At 43.6% G+C, this 22,516-nt stretch overlaps 1 protein-coding gene across 1 annotated transcript in view; it reads right to left on the minus strand.

Moving 5' to 3' along the window:
- EFHD1 (EF-hand domain family member D1) overlaps positions 1–12,005 on the minus strand; it is a 49,275-nt gene extending 37,270 nt beyond the window's left edge. Inside the window, exon 1 of the mRNA XM_060241954.1 lies at positions 11,470–12,005. Coding sequence (XP_060097937.1) covers positions 11,470–11,804 — 335 coding nt within the window. The 5' untranslated portion in view covers positions 11,805–12,005. The remainder of the gene's footprint in view (positions 1–11,469) is intronic.
- Positions 12,006–22,516: the final 10,511 nt, after the last annotated feature.

The following is a 22,516-nucleotide window of genomic DNA, read 5'->3' on the forward strand; positions in this document are numbered from 1 at the left end:
ACACTTTATCCCTAGCAAGCTGGGTACTCATTTTACCGACCTTGGAAGGAGGGAAGGCTGAGTTAACCTTGAGCCGGCTAACTGAACCCAGCTTCCACCGAAATCGAACTCAGGTCATGAACAGGGCTTAAACTGCAATACTGCAGCTTACCACTCTGCACCACAGGGCTCCTACTCTAGAGACTAGGGCTGGTTAATTTACAGAGTAAGAAGTAGAGAATAACTCACAAATAATTACTTCCTGTAGTGAAAAGATACAAAAGATCTTACTATTGCTATTCCAATCTTAGGAGCATTAGAGTTCCTGAGCTTCAAATTTCTTAACTATTACCATGTAACTTATTTGACTACTTTGGAGAATTTTGGCTACTTTGGTGCTTACAAACATCTGGAAATTCTTTGAAGTCTCAAATACAACTTCCTCCTCTCTGGCGAGACATAAGGTTGACTGATGGCAGTGTTATATGATTGCTCTATTCTTGGCATATTTTGGTTATTAAAAGGTTCAGGCTTTAATTCTGTAAATCTGGCACATTTCCTATATACGTAATTAAAGAAGACTGTTTTTAATCAAGGCAGAAAGATTAGGCAGCAGAAGTAACTGGAAGTCTTATTCCATTCTTTAGGTGGTTTACACAAAGTGCTTTCTGATACAGAACCACACACACAGACCGATTTCGCACTCACCCTATGGCACTCTGACGTTCCTTTTTTCAGCGCGGCGTCTTCCGATTTCCCACTATCTGCCCTGGGGCTAAAATTCAACTGAAAAAATAACAGCCATGGGCTGAATCCAGACTAATTTTATCTAGGAGACCCAGGATCTTTCTGCATTTTTACGAAGAAGTGTGTTCTTACAACCTTATGGTCATGATTGCAAGCTGCTTTGGCTAAGAAAAAAAATGAGGCATAAATACTTTTAAGTAAATATATGAATGGACAACAACATCACTGTTTCCAAGCAGTACTGTGCCCTCCATGAGGAATGATGGTTGCCACATGGATGTTTTGATGCTCTGCACAATACTTGTCTACTGTGCCAGTGCTATTATTTCCTGTCCCTTACTCCTAAAGCTTATCAATTATGAAGTGCCTGGGCCTGTCTCATATCACTCTAGATCATCTTAAAGGATCCAAATCATTTCAAAACTTGGAAGCAGAATCCTGCAATATGAACCACATCCCTTGCAAGTTTACATAACATGCATCATTCTTTCCATTTCACAGAAATTTATTCCAATCACATACAGCACAAATGCCAGTGCAACTCAATTAATCTTATGAACCAACAAACAGACCAAATGAAACTGCTTTATTTGTGGGGCATTCTTTCTTCCCTCCTCAGAATGAATGCACTAGGTATTCTTTAATATCTGTGGGGCTATCCGAAAACTACATTTTGGGCAACAGTGGCAGACCCATGAGTTTAAATGCAAGTCTGCCCCAGTCACATATAAGCACAAAAGGGGTATGTGGAGATGGGGGGTACTGAACCATTTCTGCAACTTCTTCCCCTTTTCTACCCTCAACTATCATTTCTCCCAAGCTGGACTAAAGCACAGAAGTGGGAGCATTCAGCAGTCTTGCTGACTTCTTTTACAATTTCAATCACACTTCTTCCCACACAAACCTCCCACTGTGATGTCTAGTTTTTCCTTAAGCATTATTCAACTCTGTCTTTGTAAACCACACCCCATAGAAGTCTTGAGGCTCTGCCATTCACAATGCCAATCATTCAGCCGGTTTTTGCTGTTGTCACACTCGAGGAGAAACAGCTCACAAGTGGATATTTAAGAGCCTACTGGCCACTAAACAAGAAAATTCTTATCTCTCTCATTTCTCCATACTTTCTGTGACTCTAATATGCATCACTCTAAACATACCCCCAAAAATCCATTATCTACCCTAACAACCACTTCTGCTCTTTAAAATGAAAACAAATCTAACTCCCCATGGTTAAAGGAAAAATGTGAAATGCTACTGTCAGCATAACTTCAAACTAAGATCACAAAGATTTTACCATTTAAAAAAAAACTCCAACTTTTACAACCAGACCCAGGCCAGGTTTGCATATACAGGGAGATGGGGTATAAGAATGGATGTGACTACTCCAGATTGCAGCTAAGCTTTGGATGGGCTTTTGCACTTTTAAAAATGCCATGCAAACACAAAACCAGCACATCAGAAAGAAATGGTTTACTACCTCTTTGCTTGCTGTGATCACTTTCTATTTTTACATTATTTTTAACATAGGGAGTATTAGGATCCTCCAGCTACACTCTGAAATGGTAAGTCCATTCTATCACTTCAGGTTTCTGCCCCTCTATTCCCCTACAAGTGTGAACCAGGTCTTAGATATAGCACACAACTTTTAACCTTTTGATTAATCAACATGGTTGTTACTTCAGCTGCTAGCAGACACTGGCAAGGATCTAAGTCAACCAAGACACTTCTATTGCTACATAGGCAATAGCTTTCAAGTATAATACCCAAGTTCTAAGATAAGAAAAATTAAGTTTGGATGTAGGAACCATTCACTGTAAGGAAATCTGACTAGATGTATTTAATACGAATATTACAGAGGGAACAATTACAGAGATGAAAGTATAAAGACAGACATGATGCTTGAAAAGTAATCTATGCACATTTCATTTTATGCATCCCAAGGCCCATTCTTCAAGTTGCTCAGGGTGCTGTACCTGACACACTCACACACCCATTTATCCTCACAAAAACCCTGTGAGACAGATTAGGCTGAAAGATAATTGCTGGCCCAAAGTCACTAAACAAGCTGCAAGGCAGAATGGAGATTTGAACTTGGGCCTCCCATCATACTCCAACAATCTAACTGCTCTACCACACCATCATAAAGGCTCTTTGAATCACAAGACACTTTTAAAGAGCAAAAATTCCTAATTTCCTTAGCACAGGAATGTATTCCCTCAAATAACATTTTATTACATGCAAGTATAGTCTTGGGGATCTGCTACTGCTGTTCAATGTTCTGACTCATATAGAAATTAGGTTCATGCATATTTTTCACATTCTTGTACCATGACCCAGACGATTACATGCATAAGACTGCAAATATCAGCTACAGTAGACAGGATTCCATGAGAATCTCTCCATTCATAGTCAACAAACACGTAGATTTAAACTGAAGCAACGATGTCTCACTGGATTGCTGCCAGTCTGCCAGGTTTTGATATCTCAGATTTTATGCACCAAGATATCCCTTGAAACCCACAGAAGAACAATTTAAATGTGAAACTTGTTCAATGTGATCATGTACTCCAAACTACAGTGAGCAATAACCTATTGAGAACCCTCATGGACTAGTGAAGAGAATGATAGCCTGAAATTGCTCTTTTAGGGTTGCCAAAAGTTGGGAGCAGGGGATCTCCAGGTTTGGAGGCCCTCCCCCTACTTCAGGGTTAGCAGAAAGCAGAGTGGGGGAAGGAAAGGAAATGTCTGCTGGGCAACTCCATTATACCCTATGGAGACCAGTTCCCATAAGATATAATGGAGAATCAATCTGTGGGTATCTGGGGCTCTTAGAAGGCTGGGGGGGGGGGGGGGGTTAGGTATAGGCACCAAAGTTTCAGCATGGCATCTGATGCTTCTCCATTAAAAAAAAAACAGCCTCAAGTTTCAAAAATGTGCCTTTTAAATGCTTTCCCTTCATTTGAAAATAATGAAGGATAGGGCCACCTTCTTTTGGTCACAGAATTGGACCCCCAAAAGAAGGTGGTCCTATCCTTCATTATTTCCAAACGAAGGGAAGGCATATAAAAGACACATGGTCTCTTTAAATGTGATATCCAGAACTCTCTTTTGAGTTCAATCCTGCTTTTCACACCCTTGCTCCTGGCTCCACCCCAATGTCCCAAGATATTTCTTGAGCTGGACCTGGCAACCCTATGGTTACCAGCAATATTAGAACTAAAGAAGATGGGGGGCGGGGGTTGTGGTGTTAATGATGAAATATTGTTCACAGTACATGTGCGGTGTTTGGAATCTACTGGTATGTGGCAAACAGCTCACAGCAGAGCAGGGTTCAAAAACACATTTAAATAAATGGAACAGAAGATACACATTCTATTCGTTGTGCTGCTAATTGCCATTTTTGTAATCTAGAAGCAGGACTTAACAAATTTTCTTTGGCTCTAGGAGCCAGACTCATTTTTCCACTTTTAGGGTTTTGTGCTTCATATACTCCACTTATTCCTACCACAAAAGCTATATGGTTCACCGTACCCATATGAACCTAACTAATTCATTACAGTCATCTTTGGAAGCCCTGCTTTAGGTGCCCCTGCCTTCTGAAATCAGATGGGTACCAACTTGGGAGAAGTCCTTCTCTGTTGTGGCACCAAAATTCTGGAACTCCCTCCCCAGGGAGATTTGTCTATCCCCTTCTGTAGCCATCCTCTGCCACCAGGTGAAGATTCATTTTGTTTGGTATTTGGTGATCATTCCTGCCTGAAGTTTTAACTGCTGTTTTTATGTCTTAGTATGTATTTTAGCTCTGGTTTGAATTGTTTTAAGGATGTGTTGCTGTTTTTCTGAGGGTTGGTTTTAAAATGCATTTTTATTATGTATATTTTAATTTATTTATCGCCTTCGTGGCCCCTGTAAGAGCAGAAAGGCAGGATATAAATTTTGAAAGTAAAAATAACCCAACCTTTTGACAGTTTCTTTTAATTTTTTAAAAAGTTTATAAAAATGCTTTAGTATATAAGGAAACAAGCAGAGGGCCAGAAAAATCTGTGCGAGAGGGAACTCCCATCCATTGGTTCCCAAGCTTCCTGCCGGCAAGACCCCCAATCAGCTGCGTATCAGACAGGAGGAGAGGGAGGCTGAAGCAGAAAGTGTGCCCTCTACATTTCCTGTTTAAAGCCTCTTGCCACCACTACCACAGCCCATCTGGTCATGGGTGTTTGGTTGGGGCAGGCTTTATCATCGTGGATAACAGTGGCAAGAAGCTTTGAGCAGCAAGCATGGAGAACATACTTTCTGCTTCAACACCCTGTCATCTCCAACACCCTCCTGATTTGAGGTTGTTGGTTCCAAGTGTTGCAATTGCTACCACCTCATTCCTTTCCCCTTCAGAAATGATTGGTGCTTGTACAGGGGACTACTTTAAAAAAAAAAAAAGCCTTTATGGTCTTTTGAAATCAGGATTTCTTCATTAGAATTGTGAGGTCTGAGCGGGACAGACTTTGCTCCTCCAAGTTTTTGGAGGGGGATTTAAAATCTTATCAGATTTTTCTGCAAATCTAGTGGGTCTCCTAGATTTATAGAAAAAAATTCTCATCTCTGCATGGCCCTAGAATGTTGGGTGTTTTATCTACAGAAGCCATTGTGCAGCATTTGCACCATGGTTGAAATCACAAGAAAAAGTGAACCTCTAACCCTAATCTAATTTCTTCCCAATTTCTCATTATTCCACTACTGCTTTAGAAAGCTCCGTTTTATTTAATATCAGAGCCAGTATAGTTAAGTAAGTTGTTAAGAAATGAATTCATCCACCACCACTGTAAAGTTAAATTTACATATAAAAAAGCAGTGGCAACCACTTCATGCATTTTTATCTTTGTCATACAACACACCATTGTGATGTAAAACAATAAAAGCTTCCACTTGTAATTGCAGAAAGAAGCTATAATAAAATCATTGCTGACACTAGGCGCCACAATGAAATTTCTAGATGCCACAGCAGCCCAGTGCACTAGATTTGTGAAGCCCAGCCTAGAATAGAAGACACCAGGATGAGCAGACTTGGTGCACGAGGCCCTGTAAAGCGGTTAAAAAAAATCTATATATAATTTTAAGAGACAGAAAATTAACACAAATATCATGGAGGAGTGTTTTCTGAACTTAAAAACTAGTTGTCTTTTAGTCAAAATTCCAGCTGTGCGCATTTCTCAAGTTTTCCAGAAAGACTAAGTCTCTTCTGCAGAATCCCCATGCCAAATACTAATTGCTTTGTTTTCCTATGTGCTATCTGATCTGGAAGAGACTCATTACCATGCTTTTCCTCCTGGATTTGTATGTATTTTCCCCAGACCACCTGCCCTCACCTCAGGATGATTTACTGTAATTGGCAAAGCGCCATGTTCAATTTAAAAGCTGTTTTATTTGAAGTAAAGGTGAATGTGATCAAAGGGTCAATTAAGGCTGAACAAAGAAAGTTGCATCAGCCTGCCTACACTGAAGACCTCCCTAGTGCAGTCCCAAAGAAACTTCATGTTAACTTTATGAGCACAAGAGGAGCCCAACCAACTTGCTTCACAACTCTGTAGTAAGAAGTACCCCAACTAGATGTAAAAGGGGAAGCCCCACATGCATCCCACTTCATATAATGAAGGCGGCAGATGTGTAAATAAACAAATTAATTGAGTTTGGTTCTAAACCTCTCAGGATGTTCTGCACTGGAGCTTTTCCACATAGTACAGACCTTTACTGCTGAGAATTGGAATTGCTTCATTTTACATAAGAGCTGGAGCTTGATATGGTAAGTAAGGTTGTAAGTGCTTACTTCTGGATAGAAAATCATAGTGACAGAAGAGGGGAAAGGTTATATCAACAAGGCCAGACTTGGCAGTCAAGGGTGCTAGATCAATATGAACAGCTCTGGGCTGTTTCTGCTTACTCAGCACCGAGGGCAGATTTACTCCCACATTGAGGCTTTGCAAATTTAAAGCCTGAATATTTCAAAACTGACATGCTTTGGAGTTTCAGAAGTCAACAAGTGACCCAAGTTCTTCATCTCTTTTGCATTCTCCAGACCCTTGTTTCCCAACTCCAGACCAGCAACAATAGAGAAGAGATATTAACTCCTCTTTGGGGATGATTTACAGGGACATATTAGAAGAGAACTGTTTCTTCTGTGACCCTAAGCTTAGAATATCTATTTCAAAGATAGTGTGAAACATGGTGGAGTTCACAAAGCCCAACACTAAATGCTGATGAAGAATTCTGAAATGCATGTGAACTACTTAGGGTCTACTTCAGAAATCCTCCCAGGAAGAAGCCTAGCCTTCCTGCACAACTAAAAAAGGGTACAATGGGTCTGAAAACAGGAGAAGCTATTTGTACCTAACCCAGAAGGAAGAGGACTAGGGAAGGCAAGCTGAATTACTGTGAGCAAAGGGTTGAGGGAGTATAGTTTGAGCAGCTCCTCTTTCTTCAGGAGCTTTACAGAAAATATTCTGACAGGTATAACTTCTTATATCATTGCAATATATATGATAAGAAAATCAAAATGTACTGAAAGTCTTCCTTCTATGCAGGTATTAGAGATGTAGAAGTCCAATTAAGGTCTAAAAATCATAATGGGACACACAGCTGTGAGAAAAGGGAGCGGAGTATGAGAAATTAGGATGGTAGGCAGTACTTGGTCACAGAGGCCACTTTGCCTTTGGTAAGGGACAGCTGCTACTATATTTGTAGATAGTGATACAACTTTAATTAGCCCTCTATTAACTATATTTTGTTCTTTTCCTTCCTGTACTTAGTTCTCCAGTTTTAAAGGCTCACTGATTGCAAGATCTTTATCGGCCAACCTTTGCTTAATTTGTATTTCACACTGTTATTATCTGTGAGAGCCAGTTTGGTGTAGTGGTTAAGTGTGCGGACTCTTATCTGGGAGAACCAGGTTTGATTCCCCACTCCTCCACTTGCACGTGCTGGAATGGCCTTGGGTCAGCCATAGCTCTGGCAGAGGTTGTCCTTGAAAGGGCAGCTGCTGTGAGAGCCCTCTCCAGCCCCACCCACCTCACAGGGTGTCTGTTGTGAGGGGAGAAGACATAGGAGATTGTAAACCGCTCTGAGTCTCTGATTCAGGGAGAAGGGCAGGATATAAATCTGCAATTCTTCTTCTTCTTAATATCTCTTCTGTGTAAACACATTTTGGTTCTGTTGCTTATTTCATTTTTGGTGCTACTGCTGCTGATGTAGTCTTATTATTTTAATTATTCTATAATCTGGATTTGATTATATTTATAAATGATCTCAAGAATCTTTCAGTAGGATATAAATAAATATACCTGTTGTGTAATTACTGCTCTTGGCTCTGTCTCTGGACTTACAGAGAGTACCACAGTTGTGTGGAGCCCTCTAGTACACTGGCAAAAAGACAGTTGCTCCTTTACCTCAAGAAGGGTCATATAGCAGAGTTCCAATAAGTTCACAGCTGAAGCACAATCACTGTTGAAACACAGTTCTCTGTCAAACTGCTCAAACTAGAAAGGAAGATGCAGAGGCATCAAAAGCTTTAGCTCAAAATAAAGCTGTGTGACCACTGAGAACATGTTGAGAAGACAGGCCATCAAAAATGCAATGGAATGTTTTAATGTTTAAGTGTTTTAAATAATTTTAAATTGTAGTTTTTATTGGTTAAATTGTAAAAATGTATGTTGTTAGCCACCCTGAGTCCGCTTGCGGAGAGGGTGGGATAGAAATTTAAAGTAATAAATAAATAATAATAAATGTAATAAATAAATAAAGTATTTTCGGTAAGCAAATGCCACGGCCGCCCATTCCTGCATGCCTATCCTAGCATGCAAACACATTTTGAGCTCTCCCTAATTTGTACTTTGACAAATTACCATAGATTAGACAGAGTTATCCAGGAAGGTAGCAGAAAACTAGGTCAGGAACTTTTTTATAGGTGATGCTTACAATCTTGCCACAGAAAGGAGGTTCTGGGATAAATAATTGTTTAGAAAATGCTGCTAAATGTTTCTTTGTATCTTTTCTTCTATTCCTCAAGACATTTATTGGAAATAATATAGAGCTGGTTGGCAAATAAATTCACAAAAAGTTATTAACCATCAACATTTTTAATAGCCTGTGTTTCAGATTTGCAGCACATTAACATCAGAGAGCCAACTCTCATTTTCCAAAAGCTTCTCTTCCTTGTTCACAGGAAGCAATTCCAGCTCCCCACATTCCAGTAGGCAAATATATTCAAGCGTGAGTAAAGTAACAACTTATTACCAGTCAGCTCCTTCAAGGAAAAAACTGTCAATCAAAAGGGTGTGAACTACAAAAGGTTGAACACGGACACCATCACTGCCCATTGCCATTCAGCTATGATTTGTACAAGTTTTTCCCCTCTCCCATCAAAGATCAAGGGAACTACTTCTTGAATGTGGTTCTGTATGACAGCAAAGTTTGTCTTTAAATCCAAACCACATGCTACAATTTGCTCTGTTCCCTACAAACCAGGAGTCTAGATTTTGTTTTAATGCTGATTTGCAAACCTTAGTTCATAGGGAAGAGAACAAACCATAGGATTCTGCTGTTAAGTCTCTGCTGACAGAATGAATCTCCTTCAGCAGCAGAATGGTACTTCTTTCCCTCTCCCTTCACACTCCAGCCCCAAAAACTGTTGTTGGGGGACATGGGGCCCTAGGAGAGGAGAATTAGCAAAATAGTTCTGCTTTGCTCTCCTTCCATTAGCACGAATTTTTGCAGAATCCAACCCATAATTTATGGTATGGAGACAGTGACAAATTAATAAGTAAGCCAAGGCAGGAGTGGGGGTGGGAGCCATTCTCACAAATGACAAACCTTATTTGTCAATCTGATGGAGGTTTACAATTGCATGCCAAATTCTCCCTGGGGCCTGTATAGATTTGATCTACTCAGTTCAACTTTTAAAGCAGCAGCAAACTTTTTTGTTTTTGTCATGCTTAGTCTTGCTTACATTACCCTGTTGGAAGTAAACAGACAAGTTCAATTTGCATTTTTAGCACCCATTAAGTAATTCACCTGTAGAACAACCTAAACTATCAGCAGAAATTATTAAAACAATGCATGGTTCTTTAGTACAGTCATAATTACTTCATCCAGAACAATAATGCAGATTTATTTGGAAGTAAGCCGATTTGGAAGTAAATACTACTGAATTCAATTGAGCTTTTTCTCAAGCAGTAACACTATGCCATTAATTTATCAAAACTAACTTCGGAGTATCTGGTATAACTCTCTTTCAGTGGGACTTTTAACAGCATTGGAGTATGTGACAAATAGTCACATAGTCACATGGTTGGATCAGGCCAATGGCCCATCCAGTTCAACACTGTGTCACACAGTGGCCAAAAAAACCCAGGCGCCATTATGATACTGGCTGATTGTTTTCAATTCCCTTCCTAATAATTCCCAGCATAGCGTTGGCCTTTTTTATTGCAGTCACACACCGTCTCAACATTTTCAGTGAGTTATCTACCACAACCCCAAGATCTCCCAGTTCACACTTCATCACCTTTCATGATTTGGAATATAACTGTGAAATATAACTGCAGTTGACGTTGCAGAGCTGGGGAAGGCCAAGCTTTTTTTGTTGAAACAGGACTTTTTAAAGGCTTTACTCTCAAGTATACATACCTGGATCACAAGTTCAAGGAAAAAACAAAATAAAAAACCGTTAAGTGGTTAAGTTTACATAGCACTACCAGGTCTGCAAGGTGAAGACTTTAACCTGTTTTTATGCTATTAATGCAGCAGGGAATGTAACCTGAAGTACTTTCTTCTTTCCTTTTGTCATTCACAAGAATATGTGCACCAAAAATAATTAAGGAAAGAAAGGCAGGCATCTATATGCAACAACACACTTCCACTAGAGTACTTAACAGTTCACTTTTGCAGAGCAACTACAGTGGAAGACCGCCCTGCTATAAGAAACCCACAGTCTCCCACTTTCGGACAGGACAACATAACTGAAAACTATCCCTTTCCAGAAAGTGCTGCAGCCGGAGGAAATTCGTTCTTTAAAAGTCTAACTGACCACAAACTCTTCAGATTATAGGCTCGCTCCTACTCACGCGGCAGAGTTACACCCTTCACACTCCATCGAAGTCAACGAGCTTCGAAGGGTGTAACTCTGTTTAGACCTCCACTGTGAAAGTAGCACTTTTAAGAAGCTTTCTGTGGACTGACCAGCCGATTTCTCTATAAGGACACAGGCAGCACGTCCACGCAGAAGAGGAGGATTCTCCAGTTGTGTGTGTGTTTTAAATCAACGGCCTCTGCTAGCGTGAAACCGCCAAGATGTGAGTGGACCGAGCACGTGCTCGCAGTGCCTGCCTTAAGGAGACAGCTACTGTCCAAGGAAATCCTCCCTCCCTCCGAGATCCACACACTTTTCTAGGAATAAAACCAATTGAACCATAAGGACTTTCATCTGAGTAAACATACACAGGGTCATGCTGAACGCCTGAATTCTTAAACTCGAGAACCGGGAGCTTTAAAACCCACAACGGGGATGCATCTGGGGCCGAACGTACTTAGAAGTGAGCCGCAAAGATGCCCCAGTCTTAAACACTCGTACGACCCGATTTCCAGTTAGACGCGCGATCCACTTTGGCTACGGGTACAGCCGCAGTTGGCCGTAAATCCCGTTGAAATTAAGAAAACTCTACCGCAGACTACTCCGGGGGGGGGGGGGGTGGCGGTGCTTACAGTCGAAACAGGCGCTCCATGTCCTTGATCTGCCGGCGGGTGAACTCCTTAAACTCGGTGTAGGGATTGAAGATTTGGGCGAAGCGGGGCCGAGCCGCGCCCGCATTGATGTCCTGCCGGCGGCTCAACTTGGCGCTCAGCTCCGGGTCAGCCGCAGCGCTGAGTACGTTCCGGTCTTCCTCCTCAGCGTGCTCAGGGCTAGTCTGAGAGCCCGCCGCCGCGCCTTCCTGAGTAACCCCCTCATCACTTTCCTCCTTGTCGAGAGTGGGCTCCGAACAACTCCCGTCCCGCAACAATCGCCGCTGCAGCTTCTGCGCCAACTCGGCCGAAGCCATGGTGTGTGTCGCCGGGCCGGGGGGCGGAGAACTAGCGGGACCTGCACCTTAGTGCAGCCGCCACGAACAGTTCCTTAACTCAAGGAGAACCCGCCGGCCTCAAACTTCGAACTAAGAGACTGTGGCGAATTGCCGGGGAAGGAGGGGGGGGAGGTGCCGCAGGCTGGGCCAAGCCTTAAGGAGGCGCCGAGGAATTCACCCGGGAGGGCGGGCCTCGCCGCGGGTTTTCTCTAGAGGACCGACAGAATGGGTGGGCTCCTCACCCTGAACATTTACCACCTCCCTGTGGTAATTTTTACCATGTCATTTTTCTTGCTCTCTATTTCTGGAAAAGAGCGCACAGAAAGTGGTGGCTTGCGTTTTTGAACGTTTAAAATGCATGTCCATAATATTTGTTAAGCCTTTCACATGTTGTGGGGACAGAGGCGATATTTCTAGTAACGTTCAAAAGCCCGTATACAAATATATCCGAATTATGTTTCAAAGCGATAGTTGGATAGCCCAGGCAAGGCTGATCTCCTTAGATCTCAGAAAGGAAACAGAGTGGGCCCTGACTAGTATTCGGATGGGAGATCTCCAAGGAATACCAGGATCGTGACGTGAAGGCAGGCGACGGCAAACCACCTCTGAACTTCTCTTGCCTCGAAAACCCCACAGGATCCTCATAAATCAGCTGTGACCAACGTTCCCTCTAAGTTGCAGAGTCCTGTGAGCAAAAATTCCGTTTTGTGAGCTACTGGCGTTAAAGTTGTGAGCTACTGCATAAATTAGTATGCTCTGGAGTCAGCCTTCCTCAGCTAAGACAAAAATGTGTGAGCTGGAGGATAAAAATCTGTGAGCTAGCTCACACTAACTCAGTTTAGAGGGAACAATGGCTGTGCCTTAACGGCCAAAAAAAAGTTGTACTGGAATATTTAAGGCTATGCGCATTTTAAAAATTCTTCTGATTGTAGCAATATTACACAAGCAAGCAAACACTTTGCTTTGGAAGCATTTAGCACTGATACCTTATCAATGCAAGTTGAACCAAGGCTAAGAAGCTTACTGTGAGCATAGGTGTGCAGCCATCCTAAGGCGCAGATAGGCAAGTGTCTGAAACAGTGAAGAAAGGGCTATTATTCCCCTGCCTAAGGATCTTTTAACAATGACTCCCCTGCTTTGGATTTTACCCCAAATGAGAACAAATTCATGTTACCCTTCTTAGCCCATTTTAGACACCCGGGAGATTAAATTGGTTTTGTGAAATGTTACTATTGAGCAAATGTCAAAAGCTGTATGCGGATTTCTATGCAAAAGTATTATAATAGCATAATTCCATACAATCAGAAGTACTACTAAGTTTAGAGCTTCATGTGTATACATTGAATTTACACCTTTAATTATAGCCATTGCATATTTATTTGAGGGAAGGATTGCAATCCTGAATACCTGCTTAAGAGACTGTAATCAGATAATTCTGAGTAAGTATGCCCAGAATCTTGCTGTAAATTCATTGATACTCAAATAAAATGTTTAACATTTGGCAGTATGAGTTCACATTTAAGTGAAGCAATTTATAGAGACTGCAGATGTGTACACACAGAAGTAAGCCCCATTGAACTGATTGAATTTTTGAATAACCATGCATAGGATTGGGCTGAAAATATATGATCTTGTTACCTGTGAACTATCTCATCTATTCCTACAGACCTGACCAATGGCACACACTGTTCCCACGTTTATTTCCAATGCCATTCTGCTGTTTTACATTCAGATACTGCTAAATTGTAGGTCTCTTTTTCCCATATTGCTTATTATATGTTCTGTTAATCATTCCCAGGGGGGGATAGAAAGGATGTGTAAGAGCTCCCTCTGGTGGGTTACATCATTGAAGACTGGTTGTTTGTGACCTTAGGGGTGTGTAGAAGCCAGCTTGGTTTATGAATCGGTAGGAATTTAGTTAGTCTCAGGGATATCTAGCATATAATTTAAGATTCATTAGTTATTTTCTTAACAGCGTTCTCATTCTAGTTGACAGGATAATTAAAGACAGTGCTTTTTTCTTAGACTGCCAGTGTATTAATGCATGAAATAATTGTGATCAGTGTGCTAATGCATGAAATGATGCTATGATTGTAAGGAGACATGACAGCAATTAAACCATGTTGGTTAACCCAGTATAAAATTATCTGATCTTGTGTGGTGAAGTTAGGAGTACAGTCACCTCATAGTTAGCTACAGCCTATATTCTAGTATTTGTATCCCTCCCTGTGGCCACACCTACTGCGTTGATGTAAATGTTTGATCATAATCAGGCTTGGGGTGTGAGAGAGAAGCTATTGGCTGTCCTCACCCTCATCAGCGCAAGGACTTGAACTCTGTCCACACCAGGAAATAAAGGCCTCCTTAAACATAGAGTGATTTGCTTCCTCTCAAGGTCTCTTGGGATCTGAAACAGACTAGAGCAGTGTTTCCCATTTGCAGGGTTGTGACCCGGTACCAGGCCATGGAAGCCTCACTACCGGGTCACAATAAAAGCCAAAGCTAGCCCCGTCCCCAGCAAAGCTAGCCTCGCCCCCAGCAAAGCATGACCTCTGCTCTACTTCCTTCCTTCCCCCCGTCTCTCTGTTGTGCAGAGTGGAGCTGGGCTGCCTCTCCTTCCTTCTCCCCCCCTCCCAGTGTTTAAGAGAAAAGCTGGAGTCCACTGGCACTTTAGACCCATGAAGTATTCTTCCAGGTATGAGCTTTCATGTGCCTTGCAGTATGCTCTTTTGGGGAGATTTCCCTGGGAGACCTGGGCAGCAAAGAAGGGTGTGTGTGTTTTTTCCAGCTGGGAGGGACAGGGAGTGGGCATTCCAGTAGCTATTTTTTTTTTTTTACCAAATGACCTCTGGGCAGAATTGTTGCTGGCTGGGGTCATCTGATGGTGAGAAAGGCTTTTTTTTCTCCCCCCCCCCTTCTTTCTTTTTACCCCTGTAAGTGATGCTCTGTCCATATTCTTGGTGCTGGGAGGGGGGGAGCAGCAGTGGGAGAGCTTCTAGTGCCCTGGCCCCACTGGTGGGGCCTCCCCCCTCCCTTTCTCTCTCTTTCTCTCTCTCTCGCTCGCTCTCGCTTGCTCTCGCTCTCTCTCTTCCAAAAATGTAAAGTTTTGCATTTAGGTAGGAAAAACCCAACGCATAATTATAGAATGGAGGAGACTTGTCTTGGCAGTAGTATGTACGGAGATTTAGGGGTCTTAGCGGACCATACACTGAACATGAGTCAGCAGTGTGATGTGGTGGCTAAAAGACAAATTCAACAGTTGTATCAACAGAAGTATAGTGTTCAGATCATGTGAAGTGATGGTATCGCTTTACTCTTCTCTGGTTAGACCTCACCTAGAGTATTGTGTTCAATTTTGGGCACCACAATTTAAGAAGGATATAGACAAGCTGGAACTTGTCCAGAGGAGGGCAATGAAGATGGCGAGGGGGCCTGAAGACCAAGTCCTGTGAGGAAAGGGTAAGGAGCTGGGTATGTTTAGCTTAGAGAGGAGATGGCTTGAGAGTTGATATATGATCACCATCTTCAAGTACTTGAAGGGCTGTCATATAGAGGATGATACAGAATTGCTTTTTGTTGCCCCAGAAAGTTGGACCAGAACCAACAGGTTGAAATTAAATCAAGTTTCTGGTTAACATTAGGAAGAACTTCCTGACAGAGCAGTTCCTCAGTGGAACAGGCTTCCTTGGGAGGGAGGTGGTGGGCTTTCTTTCCTCGTAAGTTTTCAAACAGAGGCCAGATGGCCATCTGACACAATATTGATTCTGTGAATATGGCAGATCATGAGAAGGAGGGCAAGAAGGGTTGCATCAGTGCTTAGTCCTTGTGACCCTTTCTTACACTCCCAGGGAAATGCTCATCAACACTTTAGGGTCAGTCTGCAATTTTTCCCTAGGCCAGTTTGGCAAGGGTTCTTGGAGGGTTTTTTTGCTATCTTTTGGGCATAGAGCAGGGGTCACTGGAGATGTATGTGTGTGAGGGAGGTATTTTGAAGTCCCTGCATTGTGCAGGGGGTTGGAGTAGATTACCCTGGAGGTCCCTTCCAACTCTATGATTCTGTGATCCTTTGATTCTATATAAATGAGATAATGGGGGGAAATCCATTCTTTCCCTGATTGTATGAACAAAAAAAAAAGCACCAAAAATAATAGTTAAAATATGCAGAAGGCAATACAATATTCAAGAAGATACCTCAGGAGGGCTTTTTGAGAATCTCCCTCTCAGGACTGCAGTCTTAGCAATTGTTGACTGGTACAACTAGAACAACGAAGCAATTAGATCATTAAAAAAATAACAAAGGATATGATGAAAAAATCCAGAGCCAATACTTCTCTCCTTTCTTGTCTAATAATGACTAGACCAATTGAACACGTTAATGGAAGAAGCTGTGAAAGTCCAAGTATTTATTTTCTGTGGAAACAACTGGTATATTTGCTCATGATTTCTAATGAATGTGAAAAGTTGAATAAAAGCCAGTGGTAAATTTCAAAAGTCGACTGAAAATGTAAACACAGCTGTCAGTGATGAAAGAGTTATAATGTTTTAAAATGAAACTCAAGAGGCTACAAATGGACTTTTTTTTTAATAGAAGCTAAACCACATTAGTTCAGCCTCTGTTTTTACAAAGTCTTCAGCTACAGGAAATAATCACTGCACACAAATGTTTATTGCAGGAAAAGGATTCATTGTAGAGATTACTATCTACAGCTGAAGCAGGGCAGGATTGCCATCTGCTGGACATTATCTGTATGTCCTATTTACAACATATGGATTTTAAAGGATGAGCAGAGATCCTCCTTAAGGACCGTGAAAGAAAATTCAGAAATTGGTACACCAGAGACATTTCCACATAAAAGTGAACATTCCATCTAATTAACCCTCCCCCATTTACAATTATGGCTTTCCAGTGTACACAGAGTGTGGAGTGTGTGACAGAAGGATTCCACAAAAAGAAATTGTAAACTGAAGTGGCCTGAATTTGCCATTCCCAAGTTACTATATTCCAAAGTAGTTTACCTGAAGATGTTGAATACGTTCCCGACTACGTTGCTAGAAATAGAAGGCAAAGTAACAAATTGTTGAAATTACCTTTTCACCCTAGAAGAAGACTGCAGATTTATACCTGCCTTCTCTCTGAATCAGAGACTTAGAGCGGCTTACAATCTCCTATATCTTCTTCCCCCACAACAGACACCATGTGAGGTGAGTGGGACTGAGAGAGCTCTCACAAAAGCTGCCCTTTCAAGGACAACTCCTGAAAGAGCCATGGCTAACCCAAGGCCATTCCAGCAGCTGCAAGTTGAGGAGTGGAGAATCAAACCCGGTTCTCCCAGATAAGAGTCCGCACACTTAACCACTACACCAAACTGGCTCTCCCTACCAACGGTAGGATGCATGAACTCTTATTTTCAATAACAATAACCTAATGTAGAGTACCAGTGACCTCTAACCTGGATGGTCAGGCTAGTCCCATGTTGCCAAATCTCAGAAGCCTAAGCAGGGTCAGCCCTGGTTTGTACTTGGATTGGAAATCACCAAGGAAGTCCAGGATCACTACAAAGAGGCAGGCAGTGGCAAACCACTTCTATTTGTCTCATTGCCATGAGTTGTCTGTGGTTTGACAGCACTTTACACACACACAGTCCTAGTTCATCTTCATTCTTCTGTGCTGTGCCACTTTCTTCTCTAGCTGCAAAGAAGAATTTTATAGCTCAAAGGAACTGAAAGGGTGCCCCTCCCTTCAGTGCATGGCTGAAATTCTGAGAGGCTCTAGGTTGGATTCAGAGTTTTGCAGGAGTTCAGCTCCATTACTATGCCCTTCCTCTATTGTATCGAGGCTCTAGGCTGGGAGTTTCGCTCCTACGCACATTCAGCTGCATTACTATGCCCTTTCTCTATTGTATCTTCCAGTGGAAAGTAAGCTACTGCTTCTCCTGCTTCCTGCACTTTTTCCTTTTTTCTCCTCCACTGTCTCCTCAGAACTTTCATTTGTACTCATTGCAACCAAAATCTCCCTACATATAATCTCTGTTTTAGCAATTTGTCTCCTCCTGCTCTTCCCCTATGGTGGTGTATCTATCAGAATATGGTTTTTTGAGCGTTTATAACAACATTTACTAATTCTTCCTGATCAGTGTTAGCAGCAACCTAATAGCTTTTCTTTCTCCTCCAACCCACACTCATTCAGGCAACAGAAACTTCTGGTTTTCCTCTAGTCCATGTAATTGAAGATCCAGTGTCCTAAATAACTAGTGTACTTTCTCCATTCACTTATACCTTTCCCCAATTTTTTTTAATCCAAATGTGTACTGCTGATTTGGATATAACATAAATATGATTTTTCAGTGTCTCTTTCTTTGGGATTCACCTGGGACTGTATGGGTTCTGTTAGCTTCTGAAGTAGTCTTGAGGCCTTCTGGCTATCATTGTTTTTATCAGAGGATGTCCTAGCCACACTCACCCTGTGCTCAGAAGCTAACTGTGTGTGTGATGTAGGAAAGGCATTTTGACAGCGCTCCTTTCCCCCAGACTCATAGCACACTCTCTCTTTTCCATACTCAGTCTGGGTTCCTGCCATTTTGCCAGAGTAATTCACCCCTCTAGGAAAATAGTTGTTCTCAGATCCCTTCTTTTTCTCTTCTCTCACGTACTCAGGTTTGGAAAATGGCTTAAACGAATATGGTTCCTTATTCCCTTGTCACACCCCTCCCTGTTAGCCATCAGATTGTGTGCCCACTTTGCTGCTTGTGGGACATTCTAAGGTAACTTGTCTTTGACAAGATTGTTGATATTGGAAGGAAGCTGGCATAAGAACTGGTCAAGTAGCAGAAGATCACACACTTTAATTCCATGTCTGCTTTGGCTGTGAAAAAGATAACAGGATTGCACTTACCTATACCTGTTGTTCATCAAGTGTGACTGTGCATATGCAAGCCTGCAATTGTAGAGAAATTTCTAGCTTTCCAGGAGTACAAAAGGCACCCCACCCCCTAGGTACATGCTCAGAAACATACTCTGAGGGGGAAGGTGTCATTTTCCCTCAGTTTTTCCTGTACTGCTGAGCCCATCTGAAAGTGCCTAGTGCACTCAGCAGAGAGAACTCACAGCAGGGCAGGAGGGAGGGAATGTGTGCTTGCACAGAAGACAACTTGATGAACAAATGTTATGCACACCCGTTTTCATCTTCTGTGCAGTTTATTTATTTATTTATTTGGGATTTATATCCTGCCCTTCCCACGAATGGCTCAGGGCGGCTTCCAACAATTAATCAAACTTAAAAGTAAACAATTTCAAATATAAAACAGTTAAATAATTTAAGCAGTTAAAACATTAAAACAGAGTAATTCAGTTTCCTATGAACAGATGGCTGGCCAGTTTCCTCAAGTTGTTATCCTAGCTAAATGTAGGCTAGGTATAGGGCTAGCCGGAAGAGGGTCGTCTTACAGGCCCTGCGGAACTGCGCCAAGTCCCGCAGGGCCCTCACCTCTTCCGGCAGCTGATTCCACCATACGGGGGCCATAACGGAGAAAGCCCTTTCCCTGGTGGCTTTCAGACGGGCTTCTTTTGGCCCGGGGATAGTGAGGAGATTTTGTGTTCCTGACCTCAGTGCTCTCTGGGGAACATGTGGGGAGAGACGGTCCTTCAGGTAGGCAGGTCCCAGGCCATATAGGGCTTTAAAGGTAATAACCAGCACCTTGTACCGGACTCGGTATATCACTGGAAGCCAGTGCAGAGTCCGGAGACCCGGCTGGATGTGTTCCCACTTTGGGAGACCCAATAACAGCCGGGCCGCGGCATTCTGCACCAGCTGCAGTTTCCGGGTCCGAGACAAGGGCAGCCCCATGTAGAGGGCGTTGCAGTAGTCCAACCTTGAGGTGACCGTAGCATGGATCACTGTTGCTAGGTCGTCGCGCTCCAGAAAGGGGGCCAGCTGCCTTGCCCGTCTAAGATGAAAAAATGCGGACTTGGCAGCGGCTGCTATCTGAGCCTCCATCTTTAAAGAAGGCTCCAATAGCACCCCCAAGCTCCTGACCCTGTCCGCCGCCATAAGCGGCGCACCATCAAAAGCCGGCAGGGGGATCCCCCTCCCCGGGCCGCGGCGGCCCAAGCAAAGGACCTCTGTCTTCGTAGGATTTAACTTCAGCCCACTCAGTCTGAGCCACTCAGCCACGGCCCGTAGTGCCTGGTCAAGGTTTTCCGGGGCGCAGACAGGCTGGCCATCCATCAGTAGATAGAGCTGGGTGTCATCAGCATACTGGTGACACCCCAACCCATACCTTCGGGCAATCTGGGCAAGAGGCCGCATGTAGATGTTAAATAACATCGGGGAGAGAACCGCCCCTTGGGGCACACCACAATCAAGTGAGCGCCTCCGAGACAGCTCCCCCCCAATTGCGACCCTTTGTCCCCGACCTTCCAGGAAAGAGGAAAGCCACTGTAAGGCCAACCCCTGAATCCCTGCGTCGGCGAGGCAGCACGTCAGTAGCCGATGGTCGACCGTGTCGAACGCCGCCGACAGGTCTAACAACATCAGCACCGCCGAGCCACCCCGATCCAGATGCCGTTGAAGGTCATCCACTAAGGCAACCAACACTGTCTCCGTCCCGTGTCCCGGGCGAAAGCCGGACTGAAATGGGTCGAGGACGGAAGTGTCATCCAGGAAGGTCTGTAACTGCTTCACCACTGCCCTCTCAATAAGTTTACCCAAAAAGGGCAGATTTGAAACCGGCCGATAGTGTGTCAATTGGGCTGGATCTAGAGATGGCTTTTTTAAGAGGGGTCGGACCACAGCCTCTTTAAGTGGCGTTGGAAAGTGCCCTTCCGTTAGGGATCTATTTATGATATCCCGCACGGGATATCTAAGGTCCCCCTTGCACACTGGAATGAGGATCAAGCTACTCACCAGGCAGTGGATGTAGAGCTCTCCTTTGAACAATGAGTACAGAACCACTTTTATGGCCAGACCGCAGCATTGCTGTGGGAATCCATGTAAAAAACATAGTGATGGATGAATGTATCTGCAGATGATCATGTAGCAAACAGGATTCCCTTATGGAATGCAGTTGAAGCAGCTGGCACCCTGGTGGACTGTGCTTAGAAAAACTGAAGACAAGGGATGCCTGCATATTCATAGCACATCCAATTATCCAGACAATCCAAAAGGACAGAGGTTGCAAAGATGCAGCATACCATCCAAGGGCCAGCAAAGCAGATGAAGAAGGAAAGACACTTTTTGAATGGCCCTTTTGAATAGCAGTACTGCAGCTTACCACTCTGCTCCATGGGGCTCCTCACACCTGGGGGTGTGAAGGGGATGTATTTATGAACTTCCTGCATTGTGCAGGGTGTGGGCTAGATGACCTTGGAGATCCCTTCCAACTCTGATTCTATGAAAATAATAAAGTTCTCTTAACATCCAACTGGTGCAGTGCTTTTTGTTGGATTATTTGAGCTTAGCAGAGTGTTCAAGGCACATAAACACAGCAAAGTGCATCTGGTTTGTGTGTGCTGCAGAAACAAAGTTACACACTGAGCCTCTTTGTGCAAAAACTAGTAACAGTTCTTTATTATAAGAAACTCCATACTAGGCAGGATAAGCGTAGGGATAGGTTTCTAATCTAGTTTAACTAACTAGGATGGTTGGTGATACAGGAGGGGTGTCCTGCTGTCATAATGCCAGGATGGAGAGGGCTAGCATTGTGTGGAGAGAAGGTGTCAATGCCAGAAGGAAGTTTCCCTAAGAGTAGCATCAAAGAGATAGCATCAGAGAATAGAAGAAAAGGATGTTCTCCCTCAGAGGTTGTCGGACATCTCTGGGGTTATTCCTACTGTTCCTTCAGGGAGGCAGGAACACTTTTTTCACCTTCCTGTTGGCGCCTTCGGAATAACCCCGCCCTCAGTTTTGTTCCTGCCTCTACAGGGAGCAGAAGCACAAGGCTAGGCTCAGCTCTGTTTCTTTTTCTAAATTTCCTTCCATATCTCTCTTTTCCACATCTATTTGCCCCTCCTTTCCTTCTGCCTTTTACTGGCCAAGACTTCTGAGGAAACTTACCCGGGTCGTTCAGAATGGCCTGCAGTAGGGACGGTTTCCTATCTGACGAGGAGGGAGAGTCGTGCGCCGCGCTTCTAGCAGCGCCGACTCACGCCGAAGGTGCCGACTTGCCTTCGCGGCTTGTTCGCGCCCTTCCCAACGCGGCCGCAGAAGACTCAGCTGCTAGCGCCAAGAAACGGCGCGTAATGCAGGCCCAGGCTACGCTCCTCGAGGCGGCAGAAAGCAGCGGCGGCCATTTTGGAAGTGCGGAGTGTCACTCTCACACCTTCCACCCCCCAATAGCAGGCACTCCGGAGGATCGGAACTACCTGCACACGCACATCGACGGCTTCCAGGCTGGGGGTAACGTACAAATGGGCAACCCTCTGAACTCAGAGGCTATGCTATTTATTAGAAGAGCCATGCAGGAAGAAATGGGCTCCTTTTGCGCCCGCATGGGGCTTCTCCCTCAGGGTCCAACCCTTTCTTCAGAGCTTCCCCATTCCTTCTCCTGGCCCACCAAGGCAGCGCGGAAGGCCCCAGTGCAGTCTTCCCAGTCCCTATCCTTTGAGCCTGAGTCTATGGCATCTGGCTCTGACCAGGAAGACAGGGAAGAGGGGGAATGTTTCTCTGAGGAGGAACAGAAGGTCAAAATTCCTGA

The sequence above is a fragment of the Heteronotia binoei genome, chromosome 6 (assembly GCF_032191835.1).
Source record: "Heteronotia binoei isolate CCM8104 ecotype False Entrance Well chromosome 6, APGP_CSIRO_Hbin_v1, whole genome shotgun sequence".
In the NCBI taxonomy this organism is placed as follows: Eukaryota; Metazoa; Chordata; class Lepidosauria; order Squamata; family Gekkonidae; genus Heteronotia; species Heteronotia binoei.